General features: G+C 44.6%; 1 protein-coding gene across 2 annotated transcripts; it reads right to left on the reverse strand.

The window, feature by feature from the left end:
• Window positions 1–770: 770 nt before the first annotated feature.
• LOC114226175 (uncharacterized) lies at window positions 771–27,032 on the reverse strand. 2 transcript variants are annotated; one of them, XM_028126113.2, is made up of 4 exons: window positions 26,942–27,032; window positions 10,085–10,211; window positions 3,706–3,886; window positions 771–3,292 (listed from the first exon to the last, which is right to left on the reverse strand). In XM_028126113.2, the coding sequence occupies exons 1-4, from the start codon at window positions 26,942–26,944 to the stop codon at window positions 1,753–1,755; spliced, it is 1,851 nt and encodes a 616-aa protein (XP_027981914.2). In that variant the 5' UTR covers window positions 26,945–27,032; the 3' UTR covers window positions 771–1,752. The 2 variants fall into 2 exon arrangements, with proteins under 2 accessions (XP_027981914.2, XP_027981913.2); XM_028126112.2 differs by lacking the exon at window positions 26,942–27,032 and having other exon boundaries at window positions 10,085–10,877.
• Between the last annotated feature and the right edge of the window lie 211 nt (window positions 27,033–27,243).

Raw genomic sequence — 27,243 nt, forward strand, 5'->3', positions numbered from 1 at the left:
TGCGGACACATCATGTTTTGACTTCCTATGGCATTTTACATGTCACTCCTCTAAACAATAAAGAGTTTTCATAGTTTACTGATTAGTCTTTTAAAAAGGATGAAAATAGTAAATAATAACTTGGGCATGCTATTCCAAATTCTCTTTACGATTTTATTTTATAATATATATTTTTAAGTTATCTCTATACCCAGTGCGGGGCTCAAGACCAAGAGTTGCACGCTCTACCGACTGAGTCATCCAATCACCCTGCAAATTCTTTTGAAGGTACTAAGGCAGCAATACATTTCCCTTCAACAGCCAACCCAATAGGATGACTTACACACTCTTACTTGACCATATATGTTATCCAAGGGTAAAACTACAAACATTTAGTCCAATAGTTGGTATGCCTTTCGGGTACCTCAGGACTGTTATATTGTGGAAACAATGATGCATTTTTACGTCCAATGTGGATAAAACTGAAGAGGCTCCTATGTCCAAAATTAACCAGATGCCAACTTTTAGCCAGGTGTTCTGGCTAATATTAAGGGTATTGGGCACTCCAGACATGATCTCCTGGGAGCTAGAGGAAAGTACCTCACTGGTATTTCTAGCACAATCACTGATCATGGAAATAAACAGGCAAACCTGAAACAGTGCAAAGGGATGTTCTTCCAAGTCACAATTTGGAAGAAAGACCACAGACATCAAAAGTTAGTCCCAGATAAGATAAACCAATAAGAGAATTTTAACAATTGTTCATTCAATAAAAAGAGAGAACTGAAGTGAAAATATACCTTTCTTTTTTTATTTAAGATTTATTTATTTTAGAGGGGCGTGAGGCAGAGGGGGAGGAAGAGAGAATCTCAAGCAGACTCCAAGCTGAGCATGGAGCTGATGCAGGGCTTGATCTCACAACCCTGAGATCACAACCTGAGCTGAAACCGAACAGTTGGATGCTTAACCAACTGCACCACCCAGGCGCCCTGAAAATATCTTTCAATAATAAAGACTGAAAAGAAGAGGTGATATAGAATCAGGAAACTCCAGTATCTGCAACAGACAACATAAAAGAACTTTCAACAGTACAAGTCTCGTGTCATGATCATACACTAGGAACATCTGGAATGTATAATTCAAGAAATCTTTTTCTAAAATTATATAAAGTTATATTATCCCCACTGCCCCAAACAGGCACATTCTTATCACCCCTGGGTCTAAGAGACATTGTAATGGAAAAGAGACATGTTTTACATAACCATGTGATTACTCCACGTCTGAGATAACAAAGTCTATGTTGTACAGATGCAGAGGACAAAGGACACTTACCACCATTCGTGTTCATATCAGCGACATGACCTAGGAGTAAGACACTTCGCATCTCTATCAAGGAAGAGGCACTTGCAAAAACAAAACCATGTTTATAACAATGAAACAGTTTCTGTCCCGTCAAAATTTTCATGAACAGTATATGAATTTCTATACTGGAAGTCTTCCCAAAATTGTGTCCATTCAGGTTCATCTCCAGTGTGCTGGCTCGCATTTTAAAAACGATTTTAAGGGAGAATAAATGTTTTCCCGCATCGTGTCTGTGCTCCCAGATTGATGAGGTACCTGAAGGCTTTTCCATGGTTCTTAAGTTCATAGGTTTCACATCACTGTGCTTTCACATGTGTCCTCGAAGAGAAGAGGGACAACAGAAGGCTTTCTCATAGTGCAGACATTCATATGGTTCTGCTCTAGTGAGTGTCATCACATGTACTTGCAGGTCTATGGGACACTGGAAGGTCTTACCAGAGTCCTTAGATTCAAAGGGATACTGTCCACTGTGCATCCTGACGTGTTCTTGAAGGGAGCAGTGACTAGTGAACGTCTCTCCCCAGTGTGTTTCTTCATATGCACTCGAAGTGATGAGGAAAACTTGTATGCTTTCCCACACTCTTTACATTCCACATGTCCACCCTGTGTGTGTGCTCTCACATGTACTAGGAGGGTGTAGCGATGAATGAAGGCTTTCCCACACTGCTGACATTTATAGGGTCTCTCCCCAGTGTGCGTCCTCACGTGTTCTCGCAGGTCTGAGTTATACCTGAAGGTCTTCCCACATTGCTGACATTCATACGGTCTCTCCCCAGTGTGCGTTCTCACATGTCCTCGCAGATTTCCAAGATGTCTGAAGGTCTTCCCACATTGCTGACACTCATAGGGTCTTTCCCCAGTGTGTGTCCTCATATGTATTCGCAGGTCTGTGCGATCCCGGAAGGCTCTGCCACACTCCTTACATTCATAGGGTTTCACTGTGCTGTGCATGGTCATGTGACGTTTAAAATGTTCACACTTCTGGAAAGTTTTTCCACACTCCACACATTCATAGGGCCTGTCCCCTGTGTGTGTTCTCACATGTACTAGAAGGGAATAGTGACCAGTGAAGGCTTTCCCACACTGCTGACATTTATAGGGTCTCTCCCCAGTGTGTGTCCTCATGTGTGCTCGCAGGCCTGAGTTATACTTGAAGGTCTTCCCACACTCCTGACATTCATAGGGTCTCTCCCCAGTGTGTGTTCTCACATGTTCTCGCAGATTTCCATGATCTGTGAAGGTCTTCTCACATTGCTGACATTCATAGGGTCTCTCCCCAGTGTGTGTCCTCACATGTACTAGAAGGTAGGCCTGACGAGTGAAGGCTTTCCCACACTGCCCACATCTAAAAGTTCGTTTCCCAGTTTGATTACTTGAGTAATCTTGAGAGTATGAGAGGCAAATGTAGGCTTTCCCATAGTCTGTACCATCACTGGGTTTCATTCCAGTGTGAGTTCTCACATGACGTGTAAGACAGGAGTGATACATAAAGGCTTTCCCACACACATCACATGCATGGACTCTCTGTCCACAGTGACCTCGCATATGACCCCGAAAGGATGAGGTGCGAGTGAAAGCTTTTCCACATTTCTTGCACTCTAAAGATTTTTTACTACTGAGACTCTTCAATTCTCTCTTCAATCCTCTCCCAGTGTCCTGACATTCACAGGGTTTCCCTACAAGGTGTGCGTCAACATGAGGGCTAAAGCTCAAGACACACCTGCAGGCTGGCCCACATTCCTCACAGGGACTAGGTTTGTGTCCAGGATAAGATCTTCCTGGATTCTCAGGGAAAGAACCATCTGTGAAGGCTTCTCTATACTTAGTGCATTCATGGGATTTTTCTCCAGGAGGGCAATCCTCATGCACAGTAAAACTTGTAATCTGCCTTACGGTTTCTCCACATTGATTACCTTCATTGTTTTCACAGACACGCTCCACCAAATGACTTCTGTTCAAAATAGGAAGGCACACTGTTAGGGAATAATGACTATAACCAAACTCTTTATTAGTGACCTATTGATGTTTACTAATGCTTATTTAACTACATAATGGCCATTTTCAATGAATGGGCGTGTTTGTGGCGCTGTCTCCATGGTAACAAAATGAAACAAGTTTAATGCACTGGCTGAGGACTCAAATATAGTCATAACACTCTAGGTTTCTCAGATAATAGTTTTTCTCACCATTGTTTCCAACTGAACTGCTTTTCAGATGATCAGGATCTAGAATGCATTCATAAAAGCTTCATTGTGTGAAAATTCCGACCATACAATAGTTGAGGTAAGTTTTCAGCTACTCTCTAATTTCAAGTTAGTCTCGCAATCTGCCCTGATCCCCTTCTCCTGTAGGAGTGTCACTCACCTCAAATGCCCTTCCTGGGTTTGGGTCTGATCTCCACTGCTATGAAATTTCCGGTTTTCTCCAAAAACAGAACACGAATCATTTCTTGCAAATATGACTATTTTCTCTTCACTGGGTAACTCATTCTGCAAAATATTCCACCGCGTCCTCGATGCACTCCTTTTATCCTGACTGGGACAAACTGCAAAAATTGGTAGCATAATTTAATTTCTTGGGAATGATCTGATATTTGAAGATAGGAAAATAGACCATATGTTGATTTCGATTCATATACTCGTCACAAAATGTAAATGAAGCTCATCAGGAAGAATGGACAAGTGATCAAAGAAAACTTCTGAGGACCCTAGTGATTTGGGACTTTGGCAATAAGAGGAAAGTGTATGTAGCGCAGCCCGTTTACTCAGAAATACTTCAAAATTGATGGAGACTAATGTGGAGATAAGTGTTATCAGAAAAGGAAAGTAGAAAGGACCTGGGCAAGATACACACATCCGCACCCTACCTCTATAAGAGGAATACAGAAAGGCTTGCAACGTGGGTGAGGATGAATGAACGGTCTGACTTGGAAGCCAGGTAAGTGACAAAATCACCCTTCTTGAACAAAACTGAGTCACGTTTCTAATGGACATGTCCAAATGCTGTTCCCTTCTCCAGAACCTGGCCCAACTGAGGGTTGCTAGGATGTTCTGAAGGCATAGAGGCCCTTGGTGAAGCCTGCCTGGACTGCCCCAACTGCCACTGGGAGGTTGGATGGTGTGTGTGGCTGCTGCCCAGCCCCTGGAGAACAGCCCAGCGTGAGGGAGGATTTAGAGGGTGACAAGCAATCTGGAAGATGGATTCTTACTTTAGGGTTCAATTTCATTGATGACGGTGAGTGTAAGCTTTTCTTTTTCTTTTTCTTTCTTTTCTCCCGCCCTCCCTCTCTCTCTTTTTCTCTTTCTTTCTTTCGTGGAAGTATATTGACCTATAATATTAGTGTCAGGTGTACAACAGTGATTCAACAATTATATATATTACAAAATGCTCACCACACTAAGTGTAATTAACATGTCACTATAAAAAACTACTACAATATTACTGACCATATTCCCTCTGCTGTACTCTTCATTCCCGTGACTTATTTAAGATTTATTTATTTATTATGTTGAGAGACAGCTAGAGAGTTTGGGAGGGGGAGGGCAGAGGGAGAGAATCTTCAAGCAGAATCTCCACTGAGTGCACAGCCTGATGAGGGGCTCAATCTTGTGACCCTGAGATCATGACCTGAGCTGAAATCAAGAGGCAGATGTTTAACCGACTGATCCACCTAGGCACCACCCCCATGACTTATTTAAAAAGTGTCACTCTGTACTGACTAATCCCCTTCATCTATTTCACCCATTCCTCCATCCCCTTCCTATCTCGTAAACACCAATTTGTTCTCTATACTTTTAAGTCTGTTTCTATTTTCCTTTTATTGCTTGTTCACTTTGCTACTTAGATTATACATATAAATAAAATATGGTGTTTGTCTTTCTGTCTTATTTACTTGGAAGAATACCCTCTAGGTCCATTCATGTTGTCACAAATGGCAAGACTTTATCCTTTTTATATGGTTGAGTAACAGTCCGTTGTATGTGAATACCACATCTTTATTATCCATTCATCTGTCGATGGACACGTGGGTTGCTTCCATATGTTGAGTACTGTAACTAACGCCACAGTGAACGTGGTCGTGCACATATCTTTTTGTGTTAGTTTTTTTCCTAGGGTGAACCACCCAGAAGTGGAATTAAGGACCATACGGTCCTTCTGTGTTTACTGTTTTGTGCAAACTCCATACTGTTTCCCACACAGTGGCTGCACCAAAGTACCTTCTCACCAGCAAAAATGAGTTGCCTTTTCTCCACATTCTCACCAACACTTGTTATTTCTTGTCTTTTTGATACCTATCTGGCTGCTTTGAGGTGATATCTCATTGTGGTTTTGATTTGCACTTCCTGATGATTATTGTTACTGAGCAGCTTTTCATGTGCCTGGTGGCCATCTGTATATCTTCTTTGGGAAAATGTCTATTATGTTCCTCTACCCCATTTTATATTTTTCCTTTTGTTTCCCTGGCCTGAAGGGATAATTCCACAAAAATATAGCTAAGGCTGATGTCCATGAGTTTAATGCCTCTGTTCTGTCTTAAGAAGTATACGGTTTCAGGGGCGCCTGGGTGGCTCAGTCGTTAAGCATCTGCCTTCGGTTCGCGTCATGAGCCCAGGGTCCTGGGATCGAGCCCCGCATCGGGTTCCCTGCTCGGTGGGAAGCCTGCTTCTCCCTCTCCCACTCTGTCAAATAAATAAATAAATAAAATCTTAAAAAAAAAAAGAAGTATATGGTTTCAAGTCTTACACTTGGGTATGGAATCCACATAGAGTTTACTTTTGTGTAAGGTGTAATAGGGTGGTTTCATGCTTTTGCAAGTAGCTGTCTCGTTTTCCTAACACCAGTTACTGAAGAGACAGTCTTTCCCCCATTGTATATACTCAACTCCTTTTTTTTTTGTAGATAATTTGACCATATAACCATGGGTTAAATCCTGGACTCTATTCTGTTCCCTTGGTTTATGTGTCTGTTTTTGTGCCAGTACCATACTGTTTCGATTTTTCAGTTTTGTAGTACAGTTTGAAATCTGGGGTTGTTACATCTTCAACTTGAATATGTTTTCTCAACACTGCTTTGTTTAGGTGCAATGTTTTCTGTTTCCATATAAATTTTAGAGGTTTTGTTTTTTTGCTAAAGTTCTTTGAAAAACACTATTTCTATTATATAGAATATGGATTGCATTGAATATATAGAGTGCTTTTCAAAGTCTGAGCATTTTTTAACAATATTAATACTTACAAGGCATGACAAAGGTTTATCTTTCCATTTACTATGCCATCTTCAATTTTCTTCATTAAATGTCTTATAGCTTTCAGAGCACAGGTCTTTCAACTTCTTTGGTTACATTTATTCACAGTATTTTATTGTTTTTTGAAAGAATTGAACATGGGACTGTTTTCCTAATTTCTCTTTCTGACATAGAAATGCAACAGAGGGGGACGCCTAGGTGGCTCAGTCAGTTAAGTGTCTGCCTTTGGGTCAGGTCATGATCCCAAGGTCCTGGGATCTAGTCTCACATTGGGCTCCTTGCTCAGTGGGGAGCCTTCTTCTCCCTCTGCTTGTGCTCTCTGACAAATAAATAAATAAAAATATTTTTTAAAAAATGCAACAGAGGGTTGCCTGGGTAGCTCAGTCAGTTAAGCATCTGACTCCTCATCTCAGCTCAGTGTCATGAGTTCAAGCCCTCATGTTGGGCTCATGCTGGTCATGGAACCTACTGGGAGGGAGGGAGGGAGGGAGGGAGGGAGGAAGGAAAGAAGGGAGCACCTGGGTGGCCCAGTCGTTAAGCATCTGCCTTCAGCTCAGGTCATGATCCCAGGGTCCTGGGATCGAGCCCCGCGTCGGGCTCCCTGCTCGGCGGGAAGCCTGCTTCTCCCTCTCCCACTCCCCCTGCTGGTGTTCCTATTCTTGCTATCTCTCTCTGTCAAATAAATAAATAAATTCTTTAAAAATAAAAAAAAGAAAGGGGGAGAGAGAGAGAAAGAAAGATGAAAGAAAGAAAGAAAAAGAAGAAAGAAAGAAAGAAAGAAAGAAAGAAAAAGAAAGAAAGAAAGAAAGAAAGAAAGAAAGAAAGAAAGAAAGAAAGAAAGAGAAAGAAAGAAAGAAAGGCAACAGATTTTGGTATATTCATTTTGTGTTCTGCAACTTTTCTAAATTCATTTGTTAGTTCTAATAGTATTTGGTAAAGTCTTAAGGATTTATTTTATTATTATTTTTTTAGGGAGGGAGGAAGGGAGAGGGATGAGGGATAGAGAGAGAAAGAGAGAGGGATGGGGAGGGTCAGAGAGAATCTTAAGCAGACTCCATGCCCAGTGCAGAGCCAAATGTGGGGCACAATCTCACAACTCTGAGATCACGACCTGAGCCAAGTTTTAAAACATGGGCTTCTTATCCCCACAACTTCACCCTACAACATTCCCATCCTAGCAGTTAAAAAAAAAGGAAACAGCTACCACCTAGTCCAAGACTTGTGAGCCATTAATGAGGCGGTTGCATCCCTACACCCAACCATGCCAAATCCATATGTCATCCTGGGTACCATTCCTCCAAACAGCCTCTGGGTTTATGGTCCTGGACCTTAAAGATGCTTTCTTTTGCATCTCATTGGCTCAAGAATCCCAATTTGTTTGCATCTGAATGGGCCACCCCTTTTGGGCCCACCCAACAACTTACCTAGACAATACTCCCACAGGGATTCAGGGACAGCCCCCCACCCCCATCTGTTCGGCCAAGCCATCTCTAAGGATTCACAAAACTAACAACTTGAGAGGGGAACTACCCTTCAATATGTGGACAATTTGCTCATTTGCTCCCCCACTCAAGTATTGGCCATTCCTCAAAATTGTCAATGGAAACTAATTAAAGTCCTTCATAACTCTATTTATTTAGGACAAGATGCCTTACAAACTGTCATTTCCAGAATGTTTCAAGGTAAAGGACTTTCCCAGGTGGTTCAACAAATAACCTCCTCTTGCCTTGCACATATGCCAACCCAGGGTGTCCATCAACCTCAATTAATCCAACCAATATAGAGGTATGGATCCTACCCTGGAGAAGACTGGCAGATGGATTTTTACTCAGATGCCACCCTGCAGAGGATACAAATACCTCCTCTCATGCTTCTTGACACCTTCAGAGGGTGGACAGAGGCATACCCGACATGGACTGAAAGGGCAATTGAGTAGTCAACAAACTTCTGCATGAAATTATCCCCTAATCTGGCCTCTCAGAGTCACTTCAGAGTGACAATGGACTCTTCTATTGTGGCCACCATAGTTCAATCTGTCTCCAAAGTACTAGGTATCAAATACCACCTTCATAGTGTTTGAAAGCCACAGTCCTCTGGGAAGGTGGAAAGGGCCAACCACTACCTAAAAGGTATTATTAAAAAACTCACACAAAAAAATCACTGAACTGGAAAGAAGCCTTGCCAATTTCCCTTCTCTGTAGTCATGTAGCTCCCAAGGAGGCCCTGGATTTGAGTCCTTTTGAAGTCCTCTATGAGCGATCCTTCTTACTACAGACCTCTTGGTAGAGACAGAGACTCTAGGGATACAAAGTCATATGATCTTTATCCAAATTTCAACAGGTTTTAAAAAATACAGCCTAACAGTTTCCACTACCCAACAAGAGGCACCTTCTCTATATGAACCTAATGAACAAAGTCTAATCAAGGTCTGAAAAGGGGGCTTCCCTAAATGCCAACTAAAGCCTGTGTGGAAAGGGCTTTTCCTGGTGCTTTTATCTTCCCCTACAGCCATCAAGGTACCAGGAGTCCCTGACCGGATCCATTGCTCCAGAGTCAAACCCTGGCAAGCACCACCAATGCCTATCCTGTGATCTCTTCAAAGATCTAACATTACTCTCCAAAAAGATTCCATGACCTACAAGTCTTCTCTTTTTTTTCCTGTGTCATCTTATTAGAAATAGGGCTTGCCATAGCCATCATTTCCTTTTTATAACTCAACTGTCTTCTTCACCCACTGGCCCAATGGTTACTAATCCCTACATCCAGGGTCTTCACTTCCCTCTCTGCCTTAAAAATAAAAGATTTAATAACAAGGGAACACCTGCGTTCCTGGGTAATCTGTCCACAAATACTTACAATTATACCCTTACTCCCTTTATTCCCCTCACTCTAGGAGTTCTCCTAATGTTACTCTTTGGACCAAAACTAATCAGTATGTTGCTATTCTTTGTCTCCTCCAGGCCATCAAGTTCCAACTGGTCCTCAACCAAGGATATCAACCTTTAGATGCCTACAACCTTTTCCCTTTCGGAAGTTCCTTGAAAGACACCAACAGCCACCACCACCTTCTCTCCTCGATACTCAGCAAGTGATGGACTCCCCAGATCTTCACAATACTCCACACAACACAAGCTTGAAAAAGCCAGAGTGGTCATCGCCCCAATTCCCAATGATTTGGGGCCAATCTCTTGAGGGGGGAATGGAAGACAGTCAGACATGAGTAAGGAGGGATAAAGCAGGTACTGGCCACACCCCGAGCCACACTGGAGGCCACATTCACATTTATAAAATTAGGGAGTTTCAGACTTGGATCAAGATTAATAAAAAATCAATTTAACACATGAAACTGTTTTCAAAGAAAAGGTATGTGACCCTAGGTAGTTTCCATGACGACTTGGACCACGTCTGTCTCTTCTTCAACATATTCCCATTCCTCCGCACCAGTAAGATCAACATTCGTTCCCTAAAACTCTGGTGAAGGGGTAGAGCTGTCCTTACCCAGTGAGGCCAGGTTCCAGCAGGTCTCCAGCATCACATCTCTGTAGAGCCTCCTCTGACCACGATCCAGCAAAGCCCACTCTTCTGGGGTGAAGTTCACAGCCACATCCGCAAAGACCACCGCGTCCTGAAACATCCCACATATTCTATTGCAGCAAGGCTCCCTCCTCACCCATGTGTGTGGGAGGACGGGGGTGATAGGCAGGGAACTGCACTCCATTCCTGGGACCTGAGTCACACCCGTGTGGGAAGTGACAACATGCAAGCACATCCGCTGCCGCGCACTCAGTGATGGGAAGGGCTGGGAACCCGAAGCAGAGGGTGATGACATCAGCTGATACAGACTTACACACACCCAGATATAGGCTATTTTTGCTGACTCAGAGCAGATCCGAGCACTCTAGCACGGTAAAAATGAAAATGAAATACTTTTTCATACAACACAAAAATCGGACAACACATCTTTGACTTGCTCAAAGATGATTACAGCCTTGTCAGCTCTAAGAACTGGAAGCAGAATGTCAGGATGTTGTGGACACTTGACTTGAGCAGATCTCTCCCTGGAAGGCAACAAGGTCAAGGAGCCTGATGCAGTCCCCTCCATCCCGGCAGAGGCAGACACGACCCCTTCCCTGGATTAGGTGGACTGTGAGCATGGACACAGGGCCCAGGGGCTTGACACAGCTGGTGTGTAAGAGGAGTTCCAGTTCTGGAAGAATCATGGAAGTCATCAGGGCCTCAAATATATACCCCAGTGCCCGGAATTCAAGGAGAAGGGCACCAGGAAGAAGAGCCCCTGAGGGATTGATGGTAATGGAGCCCAGGGTTACTTTAGCAGAAGGGGGGGGGTACATAACATAGGGGCTGCTTTCAGGCAACAGGCTTGAGGATTGGAAAGATAAGCAACAAGGCAAAGGGCCCACAGTGACTACACAGCTGAATGCTAACAGGCTCATTAAGTGACCTACCTGGAAATGGCCAGAGGCCCTAAGTAACCAAAGGACTACTTACCAAAGTAATGCACAGTTACCAAAACAGGGAAAATTCCATAGGATTGCATATCCCCTCACAATCCCCCATTACTATAGCCCCTCATCACCACCTCGTGGCAGACAGACTCTCCTCTGCTGTCCTGCCTGCCATCCCTTGTGGTGTATTCAATAAACTTCTATCTCCTTGTTCTGCCTTGGGTGAATTCTTTCCCCACCTATGCCGCCAGCTCCACCCAATCGGTTGCCCCACATTTGGTGGTCTTTACAGGGACCACCGGACTTGCGGGGCGGGAACTCTGCCCACATTCTCTGGGAATTTCTCAGGACTTTCCTTCAGTGATCCGACTCCAGTACTCCTTGGGGAACTGACGACCTTTGGGTGATTAACTTACTCCTCAGTGAGGATCTGAAGCCCCAGAGGGAACCCACAGGACCACACTTGCCTGAAAGTGTGAGGGATTTCCCCTCTTGCCCTTGGGGAGAGGATTCTTCCCTCCCTCTCCTTTCTCTTTTTAGCCATCAGTGGGTCTAACCTGAGTATTCTTCAGATAACTGAAGGTCTCTGGCCCACATCTGAGAGCGTGAAGGGAACCCTTTCCTTGCGTTCTCACTCTTTTCCCAATGTGCGGTCCAGTTGGCAAGGGCAGCTGGTCCAGGGCTAATCTGCATGTTACAGACTTGGCTGGGGTCCTTTCCTGGTGCTGGCTGACTCTCGGATACCTTGCTTCTTTGGACCCCCCACTTCATTCCTTTGTTCCCATGTATCCAGCTGCCACGCTGATCTACAGTCCTACATGCTCCCATGCGTCTGAGTGGTGAGTCTTCCCTTCCTTTTTCTGACCCAGATTAAAGCCACCCAGTGCCCAGCCCTCCCTGTTGCAGGAGACACCCCAGCAGGGATTACTATTGCTATTTCTCATGACCTTCTCTTTAGTGGGACACCCCACTAGGGTCAGTCACCCCGTGTAAGGTCTGTTCCTCCCTCAGGTCAGTGGATGCCCTGACTGAAATCACAACCTTGAGTTGGAGCCCCCTTCCCCTTGGTGGGATGCCCCTTTGGAAACTGGCAGAAGTGCTTTCCCACCATGAGGCAAATCCCCTCTATCCCTTTGGACTCACCCTTGGGATGTATTTTTAAAAAGTGGGGGAAAAATTGGCCTTCAATACCTGAGAAAAAACATCTCATCTTGTCATGTAATGTTTCCTGGCCTCAGTACAAACTCCCAGATCAAAGGGTACGGCCCCTCCATGGAACCCTGGTGAAAGAGAGTAATTTTGTCCTAAAATGAGACTGGTTATTTAGAGAGAGTAACCTTAGGACAAACCTCATTGAGAAACTATACTAAGAAAAAAGCACATTCCTAACAATCATAAATTTGCCATCTAAAGAATCCTGGTGTAGGGTCACTTGGGTGGCTTAGTCAGTTAAGCGTCTGCCTTCGGCTCAGGTCATGATCCTGGGGTCCTGGGATCGAGCCCCACATCGGGCTTCCTGATCAGTGGGAAGCTTGCTTCCCCGCTTGCTCCATCAAATAAATAAGTAAAATCTTAAAAAAAAAAAATAAGAATCCTGGTTTATCAGACCGTCAACAACTGGTTTTCACTGGAGAATAAGGTTTCTAAGCGTTACAATTCTGCTAAATGTAATTAAGACTGATGGAAATCAGGAAAACAGCTGTATATATAGGAGAATAGGAGATGTATAAGAAAGACATAAAGGATGGGAATACATTTTTATGTGGTGAATGAAAGTAATTTTGTCCTAAAATGAGACTGGTTATTTAGAGAGCATAACCTTAGGACAAAATCTGAACACAAAAGAATGTTGTAGAAAGTTTGTGAAGGGAAAGCTTTCGAAAATAATTTTATGTGTGTGTGGTCAGGACGGACTAAGATGGAAATAAATGGATTTTTAAAATACACTGGTCTAAGCCTGAAACTCTGCATTACTCTCTGTGAAAAAGGACAAACTTTTGTTGGCTTGTCATTCGGCTCTTCATAAGAAAGTGTAAAGAAACAGTTTCTTCCTTTCTTTATCTGCCTAGAAAAACCAAAGTTTCTATGTTTTGTCTTTATCAGGTCTTCCATTATTTAAAGTTAAAACTTTTCAGAATGTGGGGCGCCTGGGTGGCTCAGTTGTTAAGTGTCTGCCTTCGGCTCGGGTCATGATCCCAGGGTCCTGGGATCGAGTCCCACGTCGGCTCCCTGCTCAGCTGGGAGCCTGCTTCTCTCTCTCCCGCTCCCCCTGCTTCTGTTCCTTCTCTCGCTGTGTCTCTCTCTGTCAAATAAAGAAATAAAATCTAAAACAAAAAACAAAAAACTTCTCAGAATGTATAATAATCTATAATCCTATTTAGGTATTTGTTTTAAAACTTTCTGAGGGTTTTCACAAACTTCCCCAAGAAGTAATGGTAAATGAAGTCTTTTTTTTTTTTTTTGACTAATTAGGCTTGTATATTTGGTATGTTATGTGTGGTACGTATGGTATGTTAATGTACTTGGGAAGTGCTGTCAAACAACGATGAGCCTTAGGTTGTATTGTATGGGCAAATGCTATAACTGTTTTAGAAATTACATAAAACCCCTAAAGTTTTTTTTTTAAAGATTTTTATTTATTTATTTGACAGAGAGAGACACAGCGAGAGAAGGAACACAAGCAGGGGAGGGAGAGGGAGGGGGAGAGGGAGAGAGAGGGAGAAGCAGGCTTCCTGATGGGCAGGGAGCCCGATGCGAGGCTCAATCCCAGGACCCTGGGATCATGACCTGAGCCGAAGGCAGATGCTTAATGACTGAGCCACCCAGGTGCCCCAAAACCCCTAAAGTTTTAATATGCTAAGGTAGAGGGTCATCACTTGACATTCTAATTATTAAAATGCTAGGTGTCACAGAAGAACCAGATTTCCTAGTCAGCTACATTATAACGAAGTCTGCTATCAGATCATTAACCATGGCCATTTCTGAGTTTTAATTTTGCCATTTATATTTACTGTTTGGATGCTCTTGCAAAATGAGTTTGGTCTTAAAGAAGATTCATGAAAGGGGCTTTTTTTGGTGGGGGGGGAATACAGGTATTGATATCTTTAAGATCATACAACTGAACTGGGTAAGAATTTCGAAAAATAATGGGAAAGCTGTGTTCAAACAGAAATAATAAATAAATAAATAAAGTGGGACTGAATGAATTAAAGATGATTACAGCTTTTATAACTTATTTTAAAGTATTCCTTTCTGAACAAGTTGAAACATTTAACTTTTCTCCCTACCCGAACCCTCTAAAATTCAGAAACTCTCAGCAAGCACTCTTTCTTCCACAGCAGTTTTACCATCTGCAAGGGGCAGGGCACTGGTCATCTTGGGGGCAGCACAGTGGCAGACACTAACACTTGAGAATATCAAGAGCCTACTCCTGCAAATACGCCCCAAAGACGAAAGTCGTGTTGCCCACACTGGACTCTCCCCGCTCGCAAGAGCCTCTCCGGACACATGCGGGAGGAGCAGTGAGTGTGAGCCAGAGCGGATCAGCAGCCGGCTGCACCCACACAGCACAAGAAACCCCACGGCAGAGGGTCCCCTTCCTCATGCCACCAAGATAGGACTCACAGCGAAGTCCCCCTTGTTCATCCACCCCAGGGCCGGGCACAGACCCCCCAAATCCACACTCTGTGCCTCATCCACGATTCGCTCAGCTGCTTGTCCCCACGGACCCACGGGCACAAAACGCTTGCTGCTTCAATGTTGGTCTGGCTTCTCTCCTTCCTCCAGACCCTGAACGTGGTGGACCTGCCCTCAGCCTGAGCCGCACACAGCCCCTCCTGCGGACAGGCTGGCCTCCGGGAACCCCCGGGTCATCATCACACCTGGTCATGCCTGCTTTTCCTTATTCCTCTCTAGAAAAGAAAAACCCCCTTTTACACAACTCTTGAGACACTTGCAGGTCTTAGGCCCACAGTGGTGGCCCTACGGATGTAGGCCCTGCCCCTAATGCAACAGCCCCCTGCCCCTAGCGCCACGGTCCCTGCCCCCCAGCCTTTGCCCTCATTTTCTCAACACCAGCCTCTACCCGCTAAATTCACGTGTTTCACTGGACACTGGTGTGACCAACTGTGCAGCACAGTCCCTTTCCCGCCCGCACTTTACCCAAGCTACTGTCCTCCCCACAGCCCCTGACTGTGGGGGCTGCACTGTGACCACCCACCGAGCTGGGGGACCTGAGCCACAAGGCCTTCCTTCATCGCAGGGGCCTGATCCTGACACTGGGCCTTCCTGCTCATCCCCCAACACAGAAAAGCAAAGCCCTGGTTCTGTGTCACTGGAGACGCTGCAGGATCTTAGACATCGGACCTTGTCTCTCTTGGAACTTCTTTGCAATAAAGTGTCCTCAACCAAGCCCGTATCTGAGTTCATCTCCCAGGTCTGTCACCAGCTAGTCCCCACGACGTGACCTCTACTGCCCACGTGCTAGTAGTCACTGATCTTTGCCCCACATTTTCCCTGAAACTCTCCTTTCCTGCTTATCTCTTCACTCAGGCAATGAAAGGGAACGCGCCCCTGGAGCCAGAGGCCCTGCCCTGACCAGACCTCCGGCACGCCCAAACCACCCTGACCAGTTTGCGAGGAGCCCCCCACTAGCCCCTGCGCAGATGGACCAAGGAGTGACTTCTGGAATGACCAACAATTACCTTTACCTCATTAGAATACTAAAATCTCCACGCAATGAGGGGCACAAGCTCCATTTATACAACATACAGTGACGGTACAGGCCTGTTTCCTTAAGGCACACGCCCACCTCAGGCCCCTCTCCACAGAGGAAGACAAGGCTTCCCCAGGGAAAGATCCACCCACCTCGAAGCAAAAGGCGCCCATCCACCCTGCCTCCAGGAGTCATGGCTTTGGAAGCCATTCCCGGAGACCTCATCTCCGCCAACAGTTTCCCAGGTGGGACAACTCAACCTGGTGTAGTTTCTGACTCACCGAGGGGTCCACCGTGGGTGCCCCTGCCCAGAAAGAGATCACTTTAGGCCCCCAGCTATCTCCCTCCCTCTCTGCCTTACCGGCTCTAACTGCCCTAGGGCACACCTGCACAACTTCCCAGCACTGTCAGAATCACAAAGAAATGGAAAAACAAACAAATAAACAAGAACAAAAAAACCTCAGTCCTTAAATTTTAAGAGAACGAAGGGAATGCAAATGATGAGGGAAAAGAGGGCTAGCTGAGGACAAAGCACAAACTGACACCCCACAGACCCCTCCCCCGGCTACTCCTGGGTGGGGTCTGGGTGACATTCCTCCAGGAAGCTATGAACCACCTTAATGTTAACGCCTTGCAAGAAGGAAAACCAACCTTAACTTGACAATGGCAAAGGCTCCAGTATCCTGAAGGTCTTATTTAGCATATGAAAATTCTCTTAAAAACCTTCCTTTTTTGGGGTGCCTGGGTGCCTCAGTAAGTTAAGCGTTTGCCTGGGGCTTCAGTCCTGATCCCAAAATTATGGGATCCAGCCCAGCCTCAGGCGCCCTGCTCAGCGGCAGTCTGCCTCTCCCTCTCTCAGGTGCTCACACCGTATCTCTAGGGCTCTCTCTCTCAAATAAATAAAATCTTAAAAAAAAACCAAAAAACCAACCTCCCTGTTCCTTACCTCCCTCAACTGCCAAGTATATAATCAGTTGCCCCTCACAACCCTGGGGCAGATCTTCCCGCCCATGGGTCCTGTCCCCAATGCTTTAACAAAACCATTTTGCACCAACGAGGTTTCAAATATTCTTTCTTGGTGGTTGGCTCCAGACCTCACCCCACCAAACCTCACCGACATTCCCAAAGTGCATCATATGGCACCCGAATACGGGGCTTTGAGTCTTTTCCATCTGGACTCTGAGTCTCGGTGCAAACTTGGTGAGTACTTTCTCCCCTCTGCCTTTACTTTCATTCCAGGGTCTCTTCAAGGAGTATGGTCCTAATGGAACTTTTCAAGTCGATTGCTCAGGCTGCAATCCTCTAGCCTGTTGCTATTCTGCCAGGAGGAGAAACCCTGTCTTTTGTCTGGAAGTTGGTACCCTGTCTGGGATGATAATAAGACCCAGAAACTTGATGCCCTCTCTTTACTCCTGTCCTTATACAAAGTTGTCTGTCTTGGGCACAGGACAGCCACCTACGTCACCAGGGTGGCTGCCAATCTTAAGACTCCCGTGTGAGGTTTCCTCCCATTGGTCTAATGTGATCCCCTCCACATTTCTGGCCTGGAGACCTTCACTAAGAGCCAGCTGAAACCAGTACCCAATTGAATTAAAACCCAACCCCGGAGGACGCCTGGGTGGCTCAGTCGGTTAAGCCTCTGCCTTCAGCTAGGGTCACGATCCCAGAGTCCTGGGATTGAGTCCCGCATCAGGCTCCCTGCTCAGCGGGAAACCTGCTTTTCCCTCTCCCTCTACCTGCTGCTCCCCCTGCTTGTGCTTCCTCTCCCTCTGTCAAATAAATAAATAAAATCTTAAAAAAACAAAACAAAAAAAAGACATGGGCTATTTCCTAGGGAATTTGGCTCTAAAGACTACATGTGTTGGAAGGTCCCTTAAAACCATGATGGATTTCTGTCTTTACTGTTTTCCATCAATGTCGTCTACTAACTACTTAAGCTACAAAATTGGGTAATTTTCCCTTCTAAAACTTCTCTAGTGTTCTCTATGGGTTAAAAACGGCAGGGTATGGGGTGCCTGCGTGGCTCAGTAGGTTAAGCATCTGCCTTCCACTCAGGTCATGATCTCAGGGTCCTAGGTTAGAGCCCAGCGTCTGGCTCCCTACTCCACAGGGAGGCTGCTTCTCCCTCTCCCTGTCTACCCCTTCTTGTGCAGGCGTGCTCTCCCTGTGTCAAATAAAATAAAATCTTTTTTAAAAAAAAGAACGATGACATTCTTCAAGGCAAGGTAAAATAAGGCGTGACCCTCTATGGCATGACCTTCAAGGCTTGGTATTTTGGTCCACATGCCAAGTACCCACTGTAGTCTAGAATGTGATGGGGAAGCGGGGAGAGGGCAGGCCTCCCTCCTACAGGGGACTTTAAGGGTGGTCATGATCAGAGCAATTATGTTCAGGGGGATTCCTCAGGTCACTTTGGCACCAGGAACCTCTAACATATGCTGTGCTTGGGACGCCACCTGGGAGTTGGGGGGTGGGGAAGGGGGAAGATTTTCTTTGGTAATGGACGTTCTCTAGCATGGGCGCTTCTTCAGTCCCCAGAGATTCTCCCTTGAGATACCTTTAACCCACTGGAAACAATTCGGATTGCAAAATTTAGGGAAGGACTAAGCTCCTGTAACACTGCATGCCTCAATGGGATCTATCCTTTTGATCTCTTCTGCAGGAAACAGGGCAAATGGGCTTAGAGTACCTTCATTGCTTGTACCTAGGTCTTCATTGCTCTACACCAGGACCCCGACCTAAGGGTCTCTTGCAGAATGTGTTTGCCTGAATGTGTCAGCTTGTAACCCGCCCACCCCCCAACCACACATTGGATGATAATTATCTAAATAGGCCTCCTCGGAGGAAACCCAGGTTGCTGGAGAAAACACAGGCCATCCCGGACAAAGGGGACACTCTCTTTCTCTCTGTTCTTCCACCTAATAGATGTGGGGGCTTCTCCCTCACTCGTTTCCTGGGTTGATGGCTATAACTGGAGCCAACTGTGGTTAGTCTCCCTTGAGACGGGGACTTTAAGGAACATTCCCAAGCAGCTGCTGAAACTCCCTATCTTCTCTGGCCCGACGTGGACTGCCTATACCCCCTTGTTGGCAGGAAAACATGGCGCCTGCTCTTCTGTTGGAACTGATGAGCTCTAGAACTGGGAACCCTTTCTCTGCCTTCTGGCAACACTTGGCTTCCTCCTGTTTCTGCACCACCTTGGGTGCGGCCTGCATAACTGGCTTCTAGACCATCCTTGGTGCCTCAGGCACCATGCCTCCTCACTTCACTGTCAGGGAGCAAGAAGAGCATCCATTGGACCTAACACCACCCACTCCAGATTTCCCCACCAGTGTCTCAGGTAAAAATGGACAATGGGGAACAAATTGATTGACTTTTAGTTGGGCCGAGGTGGAACATATTCGGTATTTAAACTAATTTAAGTTTGTTGGTTTAAGATAGACATGTCTTTTTTTTTTAAGATTTTATTTATTTATTTGACAGAGAGAGACACAGCAAGAGAGGGAACACAGCAGGGGGAGTGGGAGAGGGAGAAGCAGGCCTCCCGGAGCTAGATCCCAGGACCCTGGGATCATGACCTGAGCCGAAGGCAGATGTAACAACTGAGCCACCCAGGCGCCCCCCACAGACATGTCTTTAAAGTTATCAGCATTAAATGTGAAACTTTTATTCTACCAAGATTTACTGAAGCTCAAATAAGCTCATGTTATCTGTGTTGCATTTTGTTAGCAAAAAGATGACTTAAAAGGATGGTTAATCATGTCTGTCTCAAAGTTTTCATAGGAAATTGTTAAAATAGCTTTCAAAGTCTTTGGTAACCTGAAACTTTAAAGTTCTGCTTGGATGATAAATGTGATTAAATTCATTGGATATCTAGGTCTTTTCCAAACAGAATAAGGTGCTAAATCATTGATTACTGAACCTAAGTTTGTGCTATTGACTTCTTACTGCAAAGAAACTAAGGATATTTGAGTCTGTTGATAAATATGCTTTATTTAAATGTACTTAATAGATTCGTTAAGTTTGCCATCTAAAGAATTCTGGTGTAGTTCACAACTGGTTACTACTTGGTCTTCACTGGAGACTAAGGTTTCTAAAGAATGCAAAATTCTACTAAATGTAATTAAGACTGATGGGAAAAAGGCAAGCAATGCTATATGTAAGAAAGATCGAAGGAATGGGAATACGTTTTTATTGAAGGTAAAAGGTAATTTTGTCCTAAATGAGACTGGTTGTTGGGAAAGAAATGGCTTGGGACAAAAATCTAAATGCAAAAGAAAGTTGTAGGTTTGTGAAGGGAAATCTTTGGAAAGGAATTTTACGTGTGGTCAGGATGTACTAAGATTAAAATAAAGGGATTTTTAAAAAAAAGATTGTATTTATTTATTTGTCAGAGACAGAGAGAGCACAAGCAGTGGGGAGCGGCAGGCAGAAGGTAAAGCAGGTTCCCAGTTGAGCAGGGAGCCCGACATGGGACTCAATCCCAGGACCCTGGGATCATGACCTGAGCCAAAAGCAGAAGCTTACTGACTCAGCCACCCAGGCATCCCTAAAATAAAGGGATTTTAAAAGTACCGTGGTATAAGATTGAAATTCTCTCTCTGTTCAAAAGACAAAGTTTTCTTGATTTATTAGTCTGCTCGTAATAAGAAAATGTAAACAAAGGTTTTTTTTTTTTTTTTTCTGTTTTATCTGCCCAGAAAACCAGTTTCTATGTTTTGTGGTTATCAGGTCTTCAATTACTTGGTTAAAATTCCTCAGTATTAAAGAACTAAGTTTTGCTAACAACTATGTAACCCTACATTTTGCCTTTGGAATCTCTTATTGTCACACTGGTTAAATTAAAAAAAAAAATTGAGTTTTGTAATGATCTGTAATCCTATCCAGGTATGTGCTATAACTTTCTAAGGTTTAAACAGTTTTCCCAAAATTTAAATTGTAAATGGAGTCTCTTTAACTCATTAGGCATTTTTATCTGGTATGTTAAGTTACTCTGGAAACACTGTTAAACAAATAATAAGCCTTAGGTTACATTTGGGTAAATGCTATAACTATTCTAGAGATGATATGCAGTTCCTCAAGTTTTATTATGTTCTGGTAAAAGACCATTACTCAATATTTTGATTATTAAAGTGTTATGTGTCACAGAAATAATCGGATTTCCTTGCCAGCTATATTGTAATCTCTCATCAGATCTGCAACCATGTCCATTTTTGAGTGTTTTGTCATTTACAGCTATTGTTCTTATTCTCCTGTAAAATGGTTCATCTTCAAGGAGATTCATAAAAAGGGTTTTAGGACAAATACAGGTACTCAGTATCTTTAAGATCATAAAACTGAAATGGGTAAGAATTTCCAGAACTAACTAAAGCTGCATTCAAACTAAACAAGAATAGTAACACGGGACTAAGTGAACTGGGAAAAATGATTATAGTTTTTTTCTAACTCTTGGTTGAAACATTCCTGGTTCTCTAATATTTGCTCTTCCAGACTAGGGGACCTTTCTCTTAAGACATCAGTGATATAAAGAAATGATAATAAAACAAATTAAAGCATACCTGAACCCTGTGAAATTCAAAAGATCTCAGTAAGTATTCTTTCTTCCTTGGCCATCAGAGTCATTTGCATAAATTCAGTAAGACTCTGTTCTCCTCGTAACAGGACACCATTGGAAACATTGGTTATTTTACCAAGGCTTTGACTGGAATGTCATATTTGAGAGAGACATGCATAGACTCAGATATGACCAAATATCTTTAAGGAACTGAGGTTGACTTTATGAAACATGGAGCCATAAAGCCCCTTGGAAATGTTGCCCTGATACCTTGCTTACTGAATTCCCAGGAGCCTCCCCAGGTGAGTAGAGAGTGTCACTTCCTGGCAGGTGCAGGGACCTCAGGATACTTTGGGGACCTGGAGAAGAGGAATTTGCCCAAATCTACGGGTATTGCAGGCATGCCTGATGGCAAGCGCTTGGCTTGGCTTCTGGTCTGGAGAGGCTACTAAAAGTTCAATATAAGCAGATTCTAGCAAAGCAGATTCTAAAAGATATGATCAAACATTCTTGCTGAGCTTATGTAAATAATTAAGCCAAGTTTGTTAAAACTGGACTTGTTTTGCAAACAAATTAGTCTTGATTTGGCTATCTCTGGAAATGAGGGTTATTTTACAGAAAAACAATGCTTCAATAACCCACCTTTGCAGATATTAAATCTTAGTTTTGATTTTCCTTAAATGTTGTTTGCCTAAGCTAGACAACTTGAGGTAAACCAGAAAAATTGCCACAGCAGCTCATGTATACACAGTCTTCTTGCTTGTTATTCTGTGGGGATAATAACAGGACCCTGTGGGCATATGCATTTTTAAACAACTAAAAAAAATGGATTTGATTCCCCAACAATTGTATAACACAACTAGCACCTTGACCAATTCTGTGTGGCTGGGATGACAAAATCGCTCCTTAAAACCCAGAGCGTACGCCATTTCATGGGGTTAACTAAGGACGTGTGGAGATAACAGATGACCCCATTTTCTTTATGACTGAATTGGATGGTACACTTGGGGATGCCCTTTTCTCTTGAGACAAGTCTGCTCCCACTTTCCGTGATTCCTTATAATTAGGATATTGTTAAGGCTGGACCGCAAACAAAAAGGGCTTTTTTATTTTAAAGATTTTATTCATTTATTTGTCAGGAGGGGGAGCACAAGCAGGGGGAGTGGCAGGCAGAGGGAGAGGGAGAAGCAGGCTCCCCGCTGAGCAAGGAGCCCATGCAGGACTCCATCCCAGGACCCTGGGATCATGACCTGAGCCAAAGGCAGAAGATGCTTAACCAACTGAGCCACCCAGGAGTCCCCAAAAAGGCTTCTTGGTGGTTTTATTCCTTAGTCATATTTATCCTAAAAGCCACCTCTAGTGAGGTACAATTACAAACACAGGTTTTAGCCAAGCATATAAAAGCCCTCCTGGTAAAGGAGCCTCCAAGCTCACTATGGGACAGTCCCAGATTGTAATGACTTCACATCAGGTCCAGAGTGCCTTAGAGACCAAAAGCCACCAATGGATGATGGGAGGCTGGCTTATTAAGTACCAGGTTATGCTTATAGATATGCCTGGAATTATACTTGAAACCTGTCGAACTTTAAACCCAGCTACCCTTATGCCTGAACCTGACCGTCATCCTTCTATAGAGCAAAACTGTTCAGAGGTTATTGATCTTGTTTATTCTAGTCGACCAGATTAAAGATGCCCCTATTAAAAATGCAGATGACAGCTGGTTTGCCAATGGTGGTATTTCATGGAAAAGGGAATAAGAAAGCTGGGTATGCTATAGTCAGTCTAATTCAGACTGTTGAGGCCAAAGCCCTGTCAACAAATGTATCTGCCCCCAAAGCAGTTAATAGTGTCCACCTGTGCTTTGCAATTGGCAAAAGCCTTAAAAATTAGTAGGTATACTGACTCCAACTATGCCTTCCTAGTCCTACATGCCCATGGAGCAATTTAAAGAAAAGGGGGTTATTATCAAGCCATAATTCCCCAATCAAACATGGGCCTGAAATTATTACACAAATTCAAAGGATGGCCCCCCCAAAACTGAATAGCCCTTGAAATCTTGACTGCAGTTCAAGGAGTCCCAAAATTAGATGGCTGGCTCCTAACGGACCCAGTGGTTATATGGGGCTCGAACTCATGTCCATCCCCTAGGCTGGACAGGCCACTGTACTCTGGCTTTTGCCTGGATGCACTGATGCATTATTAAAACCATTACCCACCCAGCCAAACTTCCAAATTTAAAATGATGGTGGACATGTTCTGTGTCTCATTTGTATGACCACCTAGCATCCATCCCTCTTTGGGACTGGAGGATGTTGTTTGGCACCTGGAAGCTCTATTAATAATGAGTACATGGTCAAAGCCCTAAGTGACACCCAAAGTAGCACTTCTCTATTAAATACTAAAGTAATACAAATGAGTGAAGCAGTTTTACAAAACAGAATGGCATTAGATGTTTTAACTGTCGCACAAAGTAGAACTTGCGCTGTCATAAAAACAGAATGTCGTGTATACATTCCAGATTACCACAAAAATATTTCTGGGTTTCTAACTGACATGAATATTCAAACTGACGCTTTCAATGATCTCTCTTTCCTTTAGTGATTGCTTTAAACTCTGGTACTGGAGGAAAATTATCAAAGGTCAACTATCGTCAACTTATCTTTGACAAAGCAGGAAAGAATGTCCAATGGAAAAAAGACAGTCTCTTCAACAAATGGTGTTGGGAAAATTGGACAGCCACACGCAGAAGAATGAAACTGGACCATTTCCTTATACCACACACAAAAATAGACTCCAAATGGTTGAAAGACCTAAACGTGAGACAGGAGTCCATCAAAATCCTAAACGAGAACACAGGTAGCAACCTCTTCAACCTCAGCCGCAGCAACTTCTTCCTAGAAACATCGCCAAAGGCACGGGAAGCCAGGGCAAAAATGAACTATTGGGATTTCATCAAGATAAAAAGCTTTTGCACAGCAAAAGAAACAGTCCACAAAACCAAAAGACAACTGACAGAATGGGAGAAAATATTTGCAAATGACATATCAGATAAAGGGCTAGTATCCAAAATCTATAAAGAACTTATCAAATTCAACACCCAAAGAACAAATAATCCAATCAAGAAATGGGCAGAAGACATGAACAGACATTTTTCCAAAGAAGACATCCAAGTGGCCAACAGACACATGAAAAAGTGCTCAACATTGCTCGGCATCAGGGAAATCCAAATCAAAACCTCAATGAGATACCACCTCACACCCATCAGAATGGCTAAAATTAACAAGTCAGGGAACGACAGATGTTGGCGGGGATGCAGAGAAAGGGGAACCCTCCTACACTGTTGGTGGGAATGCAAGCTGGTGCAACCCCTCTGGAAAACAGTATGGAGGTTCCTCAAAGAGTTGAAATTAGAGCTACCATACGATCCAGCAACTGCACTACTGGGTATTTACCCCAAAGATACAAATGTAGGGATCCGAAGGGGTACGTGCACCCCAATGTTTATAGCAGCAATGTCCACAATAGCCAAACTGTGGAAAGAGCCAAGATGTCCATCGACAGATGAATGGATAAAGAAGAGGTGGTATATATACACAATGGAATATTATGCAGCCATCAAAAGGAATGAGATCTTGCCATTTGCAACGACGTGGATGGAACTGGAGGGTGTTATGCTGAGTGAAATAAGTCAATCAGAGAAAGACATGTATCACATGACCTCACTGATATGAGGAATTCTTAATCTCAGGAACAAACTGAGTGTTACTGGAGTGGTGGGGGGCGGGAGGGATGGGGTGGCTGGGTGATAGACATTGGGGAGGGTATGTGCTACGGTAAGCGCTGTGAATTGTGCAAGACTGTTGAATCACAGATCTGTACTTCTGAAACAAATAATGCAACATATTTTAAGAAAAAAGAGAAAGAAGAAGATAACAGGAGAGGAAGAATGAAGGGGAGTAAGTCAGAGGGAGAGACGAACCATGAGAGATGATGGACTCTGAAAAACAAACTGAGGGTTCTAGAGGGGAGGAGGGTAGGGGGATGGGTTAGCCTGGTGATGGGTATTAAGGAGGGCACATTCTGCGTGGAGCACTGGGTGTTATGAACAAACAATGAATCATGGAACACTACATCAAAAACTAATGATGTAATATATGGTGATTAACATAACAATAAAAAATTTAAAAAAAGGTCAACTATCAAAGATCTTTTAGTCAGATTTCTCTTTCTCATTATAATATTAACCTTATTTTGTGCCAAGACTCCTTCACTACCATAGCATCCAGGCCACAGACAATGTTTCTACTCAAGGAGGTTCATATATGTTGTCCACGTTCATATATGTTGTCCCCTTTAGTAACTCCCCTACATGTTCCCCAACGGACCGATACTGACCCACAGGTAGGAACATTTCTATACCCCTATTCAGCAGGAAGAAGTTACATATGAGACATCCACATTCAAAACTTAAAGATTGAAGGGTCAAAATTGTTTAAGGGGGGGAAAGGATGAGGGAGCAGAGGGCTAGCTGAGGACAAAGCACAGATACCCCACGAACCCCTCCCTCCACTACTCCTGGGTGAGATCTGTGTGACATTCCTCCGGGAAGCTATGGGCTGTCTTAATGTTAATGCCTTGCAAGAGGGAAAACCAACCTTAACTTGACAACAGCTAGGACTCCAGTATCCTGAGGGTCTTCCTTAGCACTGGAAAGTTCTCTTAAAAACCTCCCTTTTCCTTACCTCCCCCAACACCCAAGTATATAATCAGCTGCCCCTCACAACTCCTGGGCTGCAGCCCTTTCTGCCCACCGGTCCTGTCCCCCGACTTTAATAAAACCACCATTTTGCACCAAAGACATCTCAAGAATTCTTTCTTGGTCCTTGACTCCCGACATCACCCCACCAAACCTGACCTACATTCCAAAATTACATCACAAAGACAGTCTCTACCAGGCCTGGAAAGAGCCAAACCGTGTCAGAGACAATACATCTCTCACGGCTGCTTCAAAAGTAAGCGAAGTCCTGCTTTTCCTTCCCCGAGGTAAGAGCCCAAAACCCCATGCAGTGGATACCGGCTCTCAGAGCAGGCCCTTCGCCTCTTCCCCACTCCCAACAGTCACCTCTGCGGGATTAAAATGTGAAGTCTCAGCCCCCCAGAGGAGCACTGGCTTCATGACCCTCACCCTGGAGGCAGGTTTTCTAGGAATGCTTTCCAACTACCTCCGGGCAACCTTACGCCTGCCTTTACAGGCAATGACCAAGCTCCCCTCTGAATATTCATCCTAACCCTGAGTGAAAGAAACCCACTCACACCCGGCAGGGGAGTAGCGCATCTGAAGTTACTCCCTGAGGTCTCCTCATCTGCTGCAAGTCAAGTTTCCTCTGCGGGACAGCTCACCTGGGTAGTCTCTACCTGTAACTCACCAAGGAGCAAGCTCCCGTTAGGCTGCACACCCGCCCGAATCCCAGCCTCCCCCGCCCTCCTCGGCGCTGCCTCCCGCCCCAGTTCCACCCGCCAAGGACTCAGGTGCGGACCCATGGGGATGGGGAGGCCCCCTACCGCGGCCGCTTCCACTTAGTCCTGGCGGGTTCGATCCCCCCCTCCGGCCCCGCGCTCACCATCTCGGGGCCCCGCTCCCGGATCTCCGGGCGTCCTCCCCGCCGAGCTCAGCCACTCCTGGGCTGCTCAGGACTGGAGCGCGGCGGCCGGCCGCGGCTGAGAGCCACACCTACCAGGCCACCAGGGCCCTCCCTCGGGCCTGATTGGATGGTATACAGGCTCCGCGCTCCGATTGGGCGATGTTTCAGGTTCTGAGACCTGATTGGATGAGGTTTCGGAGTTAACTCCTCTTGGCCCCGATTGGACGTTTCTCTGGGACACCGAGCTCCCCGCACCGTGATAGGACAGCCTGTGGCCCCTC

Source organism: Eumetopias jubatus, unplaced genomic scaffold, assembly GCF_037043125.1.
Source record: "Eumetopias jubatus isolate StellerSeaLion01/CBP00866 unplaced genomic scaffold, mEumJub1_p1.0 scaffold_1, whole genome shotgun sequence".
Lineage (NCBI taxonomy): Eukaryota > Metazoa > Chordata > Mammalia > Carnivora > Otariidae > Eumetopias > Eumetopias jubatus.